We start from the raw sequence: 12,728 nt of genomic DNA, 5'->3' as shown, positions 1-12,728 counted from the left end.
AGAGAAAGAAAGAGAGAGAGAGACTTTGGTTGACAATAGGACACGGTATTTAAGAAGACAAAACGCAAGTAATGAATAATGTAATCACTAATGGGCGAGTTTCGCCTCTTGGGACATAGGTCTAACACTATCTTTGTTTGTACGCTCCGTGCGCTCTTTTTTGCATTGTCTGCTGCGCAAATCGGCAATGTTCCTTGTTTCCTTTCCTCGCACCATTAATCACTGGGCCGAATATCTTTGGTTTGTCTTTTCAGTTCCAGTTGACCCCGACCGTCAATCAGCTAAAGGTCATCTGAACTCAAAGATAGTTTCGACGATTCTTCTTCTTCCTCGTTCGCTTATTCAGACGCCCATTCAATTCCTGTGTGGCATTCGAACTGTCTTGGCCGCTTTCATGCCGATCTTCTCGGGACAACGAGTGCTTCTTTTGAGGCCGTTATCTGCGTGAAAATGACTCCACTTATGTCTTACAACCTTTGTTCCTCGTTTATTGGCGCTGATTTATTTTCTGACTGTTCTAACGGATCGTGCAATTGGGAGCCCTCGGGAATATAGTGTTCAAGCGAGTAATAGACCGCTATGTTTAGCACCAAGAGGAGATAATCGTAGCAAACTCTCCCATTGGTTTGTCTGCCCTTTTGCAACAATAAAAACAATATACAAACTCTTTTTATAAGTCTCAAAGCTACGATTGAGACGACCAAGTGCCTGTTCCTGCCTATGTGTACTTACAACAACAAAAAAAGAGTATTCGTTCGTTCGTTTGCCGGCTTGTTTGTCTGTCTGGTCGAAATCATAGATATAAATAGTCTAAACACAACAATATAAAGTTGATAGAATTTCTAAATATATATATACATTCTGGCTTGGTTTTGGACTTTTGATTGTGTTGTTTATATGTATATATATATATATACATTTCTAGATACATGTAATAGTCTAAATATATCTTTGGTCAAAATAACGTAGAATTTCACCCTGTGCAGAGATTGAAGCTCATATTCCAGTACAATGAACGAAATACACCCTCGGCATATCGTCTTTGTCACCTGCTACAAAAACAATAATATTCTGAGATGAATCATCAGCTCCCCTAGTTCTGAACGTCAACTTTCAGCAAAACATACGACAGCACTCCATCCAAGCCAATGAACGAAGCTCTTCAAGTTAGTCTTCTTTTGAGAGCGCGTTTATGTGAACGGCTTGGAAGTGACAGCTTTATTTCCCATCAAGATGAGATATAACCTTGTTCTCCAACACCAGAGACACACAGAGACGAACACGACGACACTGTTCGTCAGGAGATGTTGTGTCACCCGACATACAATGATATGTCATATTTATTCATGAGAATGTAGATTTATGTTGTTCTTTTCAACTTGGACATGTTTTTGAAAATTAAAACATAAATTGGGCTCTGCATGCACAATGCATGCGTACGTACACATGTCACATACTTTTTTATTTTTATTTTTTATGACAGACAGGCCCACAAAGGAGGAGTGGTATACACTATACGCAGCGGTTGGTTCAAATGAAGCAGCGTCTCTTCCGGTCCAACCCCCACCCCTCTCTCCATAACCCACAGACGCATGCATGCACACACGCGTGCGTACGAACACACAAACAAACACACACACACACACTCACACACACACACACACACACACACACACACACACACACACACACAAACACAGTTCTAATTAATGCACCTCCTTCATGACTGACAGCCTCCAGAGGTAGGATAGTGTCCCTTTGTATTGTTTCATTCTGTGGGGGGGATAACACATTTTGGGAGGCCCAGAAAATATTTTCTGACCGACCTTCTTCTTTTTTTCTTTTTCTTCTCTATTTGTTTTTTGTTGCTGTTTTTGTTGTTGTTGTTGTTGCAACAAGTACTGCAAAACAACGTCTTCAGATGTTATTCAGCACTTCAGACAAATATGCAAAAGATAAAATGTGGAAAACTTTCATTGTAGAATTTTACAAGAGCCAAAGAAACTCTCAATAAAGTTAAAGTAAACAAAACTTTTAGTTGATTTATGCAAAATAGATGAATGTTTTTTTCTTGCGAAGCCTAAGTGACTTTTCCCAAACAAGGTCTTTTACAATACATCATTACATGTAACACGAAGAGGTCACACAAGGTTGGTAAGGCCAAAAAAAAAAAATAGGTGTGGTTACGGTAACATAGCCAAAAAAAATAGGGTAGGTAGGTAGGCAATCACTTTTTTTTTTTTTAAACTTTTTTTTCTAATGTGTACAAATTAAACCTACTTGACAGGGAAATAAGTGTGCGACTCGGGCGCTTTCGCTTTCATTGCGTTTTTTGCACTCGTTTTTTTGTTTTTTGTTTTTTTTTGTTGACAAATGCAATAAAAAGTTATAGGATCGGCCCCTAAAAATAGGGTAGGTCGGGTTACCGTAACCACACCTATTTTTTTTTTAGGCCTAAGTGGAGTGTTAGGTCCCCGACTCAGTCAATGTAGAACATAACAAATGAGACATTTAAAAATTGATGCAGTTTAAACCAAAAACATCCTACCTACCAACCCTAGCTTTTGGCACAAGTATCCATGTGAAGGCCATGTCAGACGCACAACACAAAACAGTGTTTTCTTTTTTTCGCATTGTGTTTTGGGTTTTAGAGCATGCTCTAAAATCTGAAAACACGTTTTGGTAGTCAGCCAATGAACGCGGACGATCAACTCACGTGACGCAATTTCCGGCACCACGGAGATAGAAAAAAAATGGCCGACTCAGATGTGGTACCGATTCAGGGTAGTATCGGACCCATGAATCCTAACTAGAGTCTATGGAGCCTGTCACGATTGAAGAGTGGCAATAATATCTGTGGGCGCTGCCAGCCGTGTTGTTTACAAACCCAAACACAGCGCGGAAGCTGGATGGGTCAAGCTGACACTGACCGTATCAGTAGGCACTGCCACTGCCAGCCAGCCGTGTTGTTTACAAACCCAAACACAGCGCGGAAGCTGGACGGGTCAAGCTGACACTGACCGATAGTTAACTCTGTGAAAACACGCACCGCGCTTCATCTGTGTGTTTCGCGTGTGACATCCCCTCTTTAAAAACATGTGTTTCCTCGACGTTTTGAGATGGTGTTTTTGTCGAAAACATGGTTTTGTGTTGTGCGTCTGTCTCCGCCTTAAACCAGGTAATGTGTGTGTATATATGTGTGTGAGTGTCACTATGCGTGTGTGTGTGTGTCTTTTTGTGTGTGTGCATGCGTGTGTGTGTGTGTGTGTGTGTCAGACTGTGTTTGTGTGTGTCTCTCAGACTCATGTGTGTGTGCATGCGTGTGTGTGTTACTGTGTGTGTGTGTGCGCGCACATGTCTGTGTGTGTCACTATGTTCCTCTGTGTGTGTCACTATGTTCCTCTGTGTGTGTCCGAGTGTGTTTGTTGCAGGGCCTACAATGACTCATGCCTAACAAGCGTTTTTAACCCGTGACACAAAGAGGTCGCAAGAGGTTGTGTAGTGGAGTGTTAGGTCCGGAGTTGAAAGATGCTTCCTCTTGTCTATCTCACTGTCTGACATCCAGCGTTCGCAGCTTTACAGAGCTAAGCGATACAGTGGAACCCCCCTTTTAAGACCTAAAAAAATCTGAGAAAGTCGGGTCTTAAAAAGGATTGAGTCTTAAAGGTGGTCGTCTACATTTTTGCTTTTTTTTTACATTTAGTCAAGTTTTGACTAAATGTTTTAACGTAGAGGGGGGAATCGAGACGAGGGTCGTGGTGTATGTGCGTGTGTCTGTCTGTGTGTGTGTAGAGCGATTCAGACTAAACTACTGGACCGATCTTTATGAAATTTGACATGAGAGTTCCTGGGTATGAAATCCCCGAACGTTTTTTTCATTTTTTTGATAAATGTCTTTGATGACGTCATATACGGCTTTTCGTGAAAGTTGAGGCGGCACTGTCACGCCCTCATTTTTCAACCAAATTAGTTGAAATTTTGGTCAAGTAATCTTCGACGAAGCCCGGACTTCGGTGTTGCATTTCAGCTTGGTGGCTTAAAAATTAATTAATGACTTTGGTCATTAAAAATCGGAAAATTGTAAAAAAAATTAAAAATTTACAAAAACGATCCAAATTTACGTTCATTCTATTCTCCATCATTTTCTGATTCCAAAAACATATAAATATATTATATTTGGATTAAAAACAAGCTCTGAAAATTAAATATATAAAAATTATTATCAAAATTAAATTGTCGAAATCAATTTAAAAACACTTTCATCTTATTCCTTGTCGGTTCCTGATTCCAAAAACATATAGATATGATATGTTTGGATTAAAAACACGCTCAGAAAGTTAAAACAAAGAGAGGTACAGAAAAGCGTGCTATCCTTCTTAATTAGCGCAACTACTACCCCGCTCTTCTTGTCAATTTCACTGCCTTTGCCATGAGCGGTGGACTGACGATGCTACGAGTATACGGTCTTGCTGAAAAATGGCATTGCGTTCAGTTTCATTCTGTGAGTTCGACAGCTACTTGACTAAATGTTGTATTTTCGCCTTACGCGACTTGTTCAATAATCTTATGGTTAGATTTCGCTAAAAAGTTATGTCAGATGATGAATGAACCATGGGGAAAAAAGTTATAGAAAAAAAATATATGTAAAAAAAGATTTTATTTTTGGGTAGCGTGACTTACGCTTCCTATATTTTGTTTTCTGTTTGCTGAGAACACGTGCTTTGCCTAAAAATACTGACCAATCAAATTCATGTCACTATGCTTATAGCCACGCCCAAACAAATGCAGCAACAGTTTGACCCTGGAGCGCTGTCCACGCTTTTTTTTTAAACGCACGAAATGCACGGGATTTTGAGAGGAGTTTTGCGCTTGGCATTTTCCAAATAAGGATATCCTACTATGAGTACTACGCTGGAATACTACAATGAATTTTCAAACGGCTACACTGGCTTCGTCTTTCCAGATCGAAAGGGGGTGTATTGTTGATATTTGTAGATAATAGACTCTGCATTTCAATGGTCAAATGGCGATTTCGGTATAAAAATGTAGACAAGGACCTTTAAAATTGGGGTAATTTTACAGAGGTTGTGAACAGAAAGTCTGAGAAAGCAAGGTCTTAACAAGGAGGGAGTCTTAAATTGTTTTTTTAAAGGGGGATTCGCCTGTATTGCTACAGCCAGACAGCTTCTCTTTACATTTTATAGTCACACACAGGAGTTTGTTTGCAATACTAATGTACAGGGCTATGAACTTAAGTGATACTCGCAAAATTAATACTTATATATATAGCTAGCCGTTATTAATACACACACACAAAATGCATATATATACAATCACATACATGCATAACATGTACACACACATACATGCTTGTGCTCTACACATGTGCATGTATTGTATGGATGCTGACACGCAAACATTTTTGCCTTGAAGTTGAATTTGAAATATCCGATGATTTGACATTCTTCAGATTATCACATATCTACCCATGCACACACACACACACACAGCTTTTTGTTGCTCAGTTTTCTTGCCGCAAGAAAATGCTTGATTACTCTCCCTACCTATAGATAGTATATATTATATTATAAGAAATTCTTGGAATGATCACAATTACAACCATTCACACAAACACACCCTCACACAACGACACATAATGACACACCCCTGTAAACATGATGCATTGATAAGGAGCATACCACTGAAAACATACATGAGGCTAAACTGCTGAAAGAATTTAAATTAGATCTTGTTCAATACCTTACTACTTTTCCAACACCTGATACAAGTTTGCCAAGCAGTGCACCTACGCAGTTACAATTTCTTTTTCCCTCTTAGTCTTAGTCTTACGCTGTCACTGTCACTCTCAGTTTGTCATCATCCGGTGACACTATAGATGCCAATCCTATTCCTAGCCTTGTCCAGTTCGACTTTGACTAGACAGCATGGTCGTACTACATAATCGTCATATGGCCGCACGTTGACCATAATAATAAGTTAAAATCACTTTTGAGTAAGCAGGAGTCCAAATATCGCGATTTTGTACCATACCACTATCAAACTCAGGATCGTTAATCATAACACACACATTTAAATCGACAGTCAGAAACTTTGAACAAGGCAAAGGTTACGTCCCTTTGTTGTCAGTGTCACAGAAAGTTGTCAATACACAGGTGAAACGATCGATAAAATATCAGTGCATGGTCAGGGGGGCATTGCAATCCACGGTGAACGACGGGGGGAAAATATTCGACAAAGCCAAAGCTAGAAACGGGTGGCAGGGTACTTACCGGGTGCTGCTTGATGCCCCGTTTGTACTGGACGTCCCGTTACTGGATGCAACCAAGATGTCTCGCACTGTTGCTCGCTGGAAAAGCAGAACACGAAAAAATGACAGGAATGCGGGTTGAGTTTCACCTTCACACGCGAGCTAGGGGACACCGACAGGGAGAGCGGCCATCCATCAAGGAATAAAGTCGTCCTCACCTGACGAAAAACACGCGACCATCGCTCGTAACGGCGTAACTCCACTCTGGTGGCAGTCGTTCGTTTAGTAGGTCAGCCGCCATTTTCTGTCCACTGCCGCTGTTCCTTCTCACTCCCTCCGCTGGTAACTTTCTACCTGAAAAAGGTGGGCGGGGCGGGGCTGCGAGCCGGAGGAATGGGGGTTGATTTGGCAGCGGTGGAATGGGTTGTGCGTGACATTTGTGCTTATCTCGCAACCATATTACCGGTCTCATTTATCTGCATGCGACCGTATGTTACATATCACTATCAGGCCACCACCAAAAAAAATAGATGTCTGGGAAGCCAGAAAAGGGCGTTTTGCTGTAATACTGATTTGGCAGACGTAAATACTATTCTCGCTTATTCCCCAACATAGAGAAACCATATAACAAACAGGGGGGGGGGGGGGGGGGGGGGATTAACATGTGTGTTTCTGTCCGTACCTCTATCTATGTGTCTGTATGTCTGACTTGTCTACCGCGATGAGTACTAATACTGAATGATCACAAAACGCCGCCGCCGTCGGGGTTATACAGAGTATTTTTCACCGCGGCTTAAAAAAGAGAAGTCATAGAGAGCTTTAAGAAACTTTTTTTTAAACAACAACCTCTGAACGTTTAATCTCAACATTTCACAAGTTCTATTTTTCCGAGTCTGTCTCTCTGTCTTTGTCTCTCTCTGACTCTGTCCGCTGTCTGTCTCTTTGTCCATTTGTCTCTCTCTCCGTGTAAATGAGAGTAGATTCTCTGGGCGAGGGCTCGTTTGTAATGCTTCTACCACAACCCTCGAAAAATTGAATTTATTTGATTTAATTTCATTTCATTTGATCTCTCTCTCTCTCTCTCCCTCCCTCCCTCCCTACCTCCTCTCTCTCAGTCTCTCTCTCTCTCTCTCTCTCTCTCTCTCTCTCTCTCTCTCTCTCTCTCTCTCTCTCTCTCTCCGTCTCTAACGTCACACCGCGTGTGGTCTAAATACTTCATACTGCGATATCAGTTTAGATACATGGAAAAGCTTGTGAATAGACCTGGAGTCACTGAAAGGATCACCTGAATTACCCGTGGGAGAAAAGATCGAAGCAGGAGGAAATGCCTGAATAGGCCGGGGTAGGCTTTCATCAGTCGTGCAAATGAATTGTAGTGGGTACGACATGCACAGAGACTGAGGTTGAAAGTGACGCCGATACTGAGGTTTGGAGTGTGCCTGCTCAGTGATGCCAAACTTTTTTATGTAGTGTGTGTGTGTGTGTGTGTTTTTTACAAACGCTTCTATCTATATATGTATACGACTTGTGTCTGTCTGTGTGTGTGTGTGTGTGTGTGTGTGTGTGTGTGTGTGTGTCCGCGATGCACGCCCAAGGTTCTCAATGGATCTGTTTCAAATTTGGTGGGCATATTCAGGTAGACCCCGGACACAACCTGTTCGATGAGATATTTCAACACGTGCTCTCAGCGCGCAGTGCTGAACCGATTTTGGTTTTACTCTGGATCCATTCCTAGTAACTCTTCCTTATCTTCTCCAGTGTTTTCAGCGTTTATCTCCCTTCCTTCGTGTGGCGTCAATCCATATTCCCGTTTCTATTTTTAGAAGGTCACTGTCGACTCAATCCATATTCCCGTTATACTATTTTTACTCTTCTCCAGTGTTTTGCGCGTTTATCTCCCATCCTTCGTGCGCCGGTGAAGCCGGCGTACACCCGGCGGTATTCGGCTCGACTTCTTCCCGGCCGAAGCCGTACCCGGCGAAGCGGGTATTCATCTAGTATCTTATAAAACCGGCGTAGTGTGTGTGAGAGTGACACGCCAAAATCCTTTAAATATGATGTGTTTTACGCCATATATAGTTTACCAAGCTATCATGTACATGAGAATAAACTCGGCAAGAAACTTATTGCCGCACCCATTTTCGCCGGTACCCCGCACTAAAACATTCATTCCCGTGTCAGTCATTTCATGCCAACTTTCTATGCCATGAAAGGCACTCAACTTGGCTGTCTGGCACACTTTTCGGATCAAATATTTCTATTAGCACATCAGCCATGTCTTCTAGTAAAGTTCAGGACAGAATACAAGTTAGCTGTGTTAGGGTACAGGCATTTTGATAATTCACTCCCCCCCCTACCCGTCAAATTCCCTCAACATCTATGAACCATCCCGTTCCCTCAGATCATCCTCATCGGATCATCCTCAGAAAAACTCCTCCGCATCCAAAAGATCAGCAAAAAAAATTGGCAAAAGAACCTTTACATATATCAGATACCGACTGTATGGAACGCGCTTCCAAATCATCTTCGGCAATGCCAAGGCCTAAAAAAAAAAATAGGTGTGGTTACGGTAACCCGACCTACCCTATTTTTAGGGGCCGATCCTATAACTTTTTATTACATTTGTCAAAAAAACAAACAAACAAAAACCAGTGCAAAAAACGCAATGAAAGCGAAAGCGCCCGTGTCGCACACTTATTTCCCTGTCAAGTAGGTTTAATTTGTACACATTAGAAAAAAAAGTTTAAAAAAAAAAGTGATTGCCTACCTACCTACCCTATTTTTTTTGGCTATGTTACCGTAACCACACCTATTTTTTTTTTTTTTGGCCCAATGCGGCCTGTAAGTTAGTCTTGCGTCCTTCCGCCGAAACCCAGCTGAAAACACATCTCTTCTGTAAAGCCTTTACATAATTTTTCCACATATAGCTGTTTCAGTAAAATTATATTGTTTGTTCTGGGGCATCTGACATTAATTTTATGACGTTTTCGCTTGACAGATCAATACAATAATGTTATTTTCTCCCTCAATCTGTTAATGTTTGGATGGTTTCCGGTGATAAGGTATCTGTTCCTGAATGGTTTGTTCTTATACGGTACGTTGCTGCAGTAACTTGACCTCACTAACGGAAGGTAAGGGTCGGCGTCTGTATCGCGTGAATGAACATGGCATCGTCTGACCTGTTGGTAAGTTAACAGTGTGGCTTTTGTTCGTTCATTTGTGTGGATTGCAGTTGAACTGTTAGTCAATAGCGTGTAAATGGTGTGCTGATTATCGTGACAGAATTTGGCTTGATCACTCTGAAAACTGCTGCTTCTGACCGTCGATCAAGGAACACAGTGGTGAGATAGAAACAGACCGTCAATCATGATTGTGGTCTCCTGATAATTTTGGCTTTGACGATATTGTGACGCGATTTTGTGTGGCATGTCACGTATGCCCAAACAACATCTGCACAACTGCAATGGTATCATCTGTTTGTAACAGCAGACAATTTTTTTTTCTCGGAGAAAGATGATAATTGCGGCTTGGAAACTAAACTTCAGGAGTAGCTTGCTAGCTACTTTCAGCTACTTTCAGTTCAGACTTCGCCGTTTACACGCCTGTATTTAATTGTGTGTGTAGGTTTCTATTTTCTCTTTAAGTCAGTTCATGTTTGCATGTTAGTCAGCTTTGTGTGCGCATTCTGTAAGTCAGTCTGTGTTTGCGTATCTCATTTTATGTCAATTTTACAGTCTGTCAGGATTAGCCCAGCAAAAGGAGCTACATGTAATTTACCATTATCAGACACACACAAAGACAAAAACAAGTAAATATTGTCTTCTCGCGGAGATGCAGTTGGAGGTGTTTTTGATCATATCAATTATCATTGATGCTGCTGCTTTTAATGGCTTCTTATAAGGCCAAAAAAAATAATAGGTGTGGTTACGGTAACATAGCCAAAATAAATAGGGTAGGAAGGTAGGCAATCACTTTTTTTTTTTTTAACTTGTTTTTCTAATGTGTACAAATTAAACCTACTTGACAGGGAAATAAGTGTGCGACTTGGGCGCTTTCGCTTTCATTGCGTTTTCTGCACTCGTTTACTTGTTTTTTTGGGGTATTTTTTTGACAAATGTAATAAAAAGTTATAGGGTCGGCCCCAAAAAATAGGGTAGGTCGGGTTACCGTAACCACACCTATTTTTTTTTAGGCCTAATGTTACGGGTATGGCAGAGATCACTTACAGCCTTTGGGATTGTTTCTGGTATCACTGAAATAAAATTAAAAAAATATGTGCTTTTTTGGCATTTTATTACCAACTCCTTTCATCATGATACCATGGATGATGGAATTGCTTCAGTTCATTGCTCGATACATAGTTACAGTTGTAGATATTGTTAAAATGAAATCATGTCTCATCATGCTCTTTCATAATTAGTGCAAGAGAAAAGCCTAAATTGTTCAGTGTTTTGACTGTGTCTGTGGCAACAGTCATCAAGAAAAAAAAGTGTCTCTTCCATACTGACTCATTGCACTGTGCAGGCTTCTGATAGTTGCTCTTAGTTATTTCACTTTTTTGAGTCACTTGAGAAAAAGTGACTCTATGTAATCGGTCAGTGTTAGTCTGTCCGGCCGGCCGTCTGTCCGGCCGGCCGTCCGGCCGGCCGTCCGTAGACACCACCTTAACGTTGGACTTTTCTCGGAAACTATCAAAGCGATCGGGCTCATATTTTGTTTAGTCGTGACCTTTAATGACCTCTACACTTTAACGATGGTTTCGTTGACCTTTGACCTTTTTCAAGGTCACAGGTCAGCGTCAAAGGAAAAATTAGACATTTTATATCTTTGACAAAGTTCATCGGATGTGATTGAAACTTTGTAGGATTATTCTTTACATCAAAGTATTTACATCTGTAGCCTTTTACGAACGTTATCAGAAAAACAAGGGAGATAACTAGCCTTTTCTGTTCGGCAACACACAACTTAACGTTGGGCTTTTCTCGGAAACTATAAAAGTGACCGGGCTCAAATTTTATGTGAACGCGACTCATTGTGTTGTGAATAGCAATTTCTTCCTGTCCATCTGATGCCTCATATAATATTCAGAACTGCGAAAGTGACTCGATCGAGCGTTTGCTCTTCTTGTTTGCCATCAATATCGCTAGGCGCTGGACTGAAAGACTACATGCAAAAAGAACCATAGTTTGCGTTGGTAACTGGCTGAGTTTTACCTTGCTCTGTGTTTGTGAGTTGACATCTGTTCTACTGTTCTCGCATGGTTGATTACCCACTATGGTGGAATGTGAATTGTAACTGAAATAAGATTACCTACCAGCTTGTTGCATACATGATTCTATGCATTGTATGGATGTACATCGCAACAGCTGGTTACAGTTTGCAATTAATCACTTTGAAACAGATGACTAATACAACAGAAGCAAGTGTGGATCACTGTCAGATGATTTTAGACTGTGTATGAGAGTTCTAAGTAATAATAATAATGATAAATAGCTTTTCTATAGCGAGAGTCCCAGGCGCTTAATAATTTCATTCTTAAACAAACGAGCGAAAATTTAACGAGCATGCAAAGCATACAAATAACTGAGATAAAACAACAACAACAAAAACTCCAAGCAAACTAGGGCTTAAATGACAAAAGATAGTTACACACACACACTTAACTCATTGCACAGAATACGGACGATGAGACGTCAGCTTTTTTCTCTTGCTCTATTTGTTTGATTGGTCTTTGTTTGCTTTTTTTCTTCTGCTTTTTTTGTAATTTTAATAGATTTTGTTCAAGAGGAAAAAGTAGTTAGGCTGCTCCATTTTTTTCATGTGATAACATATTATTCAGCAAAATTCAGCTCTCGTTGGTTCCTCTAGATACTGTCACATGATGTGCATGTGTGTCTCCCAACCGTCCTACCCAATTTAGGCTCTCATCGCACACCACAAAAACACGAGCAGTTGTCACAAGTGATCAGTCTGACAGCAAAAGGTGAACCTGTCACTTCTCTCAAAAGCAAGCTGCGATGAAAGATTTTTTCATGCACTCTGCGGCACAGTGACTGTAGTTAGACTGATCGCTGAACAGCTTGGGCGTTTAAAGGGGCACCTGTGGGAGACTTATAGATAGGACAGTTGGTAGAAAAACATGCACATCAGGGGACATTGTCCCGGGTAGTTAAAGGCTGCCATATTCGTAGCGTTCATTAATTAATTCATATTGGTTACATGTGCCAATAATGTTATAAAACTGTACCTAAGGGGATATAATAATGGTTGGCTGTAGCTTTCGAACACAGAAAAATTATTTCAGTATTGCAAAGTGGTGTTGAGAGTGTCAAATGTAAACAGAACAGTCTCAAACGCCATCTTTGGTTTACGAAAAATAGCCCAAGTCCTGGAGAACTGTTGCTAAACAGTGCAATAAAGAATTAATTATTTCTCGTAATTGGTAAGGACTTCAAACCTA

General features: G+C 40.8%; 2 protein-coding genes across 3 annotated transcripts in view; one reads left to right on the top strand and one right to left on the bottom strand.

Annotated features, from left to right (window-relative positions):
- Positions 1 to 6,753, bottom strand: part of LOC138970754 (uncharacterized) — an 85,193-nt gene extending 78,440 nt beyond the window's left edge. Inside the window, exons 1-2 of the mRNA XM_070343251.1 lie at positions 6,487 to 6,753; positions 6,291 to 6,367 (exon numbers count right to left, since the gene is read on the bottom strand). Of these exons, the coding sequence (XP_070199352.1) occupies positions 6,291 to 6,367; positions 6,487 to 6,740 (331 nt within the window). The 5' untranslated portion in view covers positions 6,741 to 6,753. The remainder of the gene's footprint in view (positions 1 to 6,290; positions 6,368 to 6,486) is intronic.
- The window catches only part of LOC138970755 (NADH-cytochrome b5 reductase 3-like), a 41,907-nt gene continuing 32,303 nt past the window's right edge, over positions 3,125 to 12,728 (top strand). The window contains exon 1 of one of the 2 annotated variants that reach the window (XM_070343252.1): positions 3,125 to 3,178. In XM_070343252.1, coding sequence (XP_070199353.1) covers positions 3,140 to 3,178 — 39 coding nt within the window. In that variant the 5' untranslated portion in view covers positions 3,125 to 3,139. Of the gene's footprint in view, positions 3,179 to 9,374; positions 9,454 to 12,728 lie in introns of those variants that run through there. The other variant, XM_070343254.1, reaches the window with a different exon arrangement.

This window comes from Littorina saxatilis, linkage group LG7 (assembly GCF_037325665.1).
Source record: "Littorina saxatilis isolate snail1 linkage group LG7, US_GU_Lsax_2.0, whole genome shotgun sequence".
Classification (NCBI taxonomy): Eukaryota; Metazoa; Mollusca; class Gastropoda; order Littorinimorpha; family Littorinidae; genus Littorina; species Littorina saxatilis.
The sequence above is the reverse complement of the archived record's forward strand: the minus strand, read 5'-3'. Positions and strand labels throughout refer to the sequence as shown.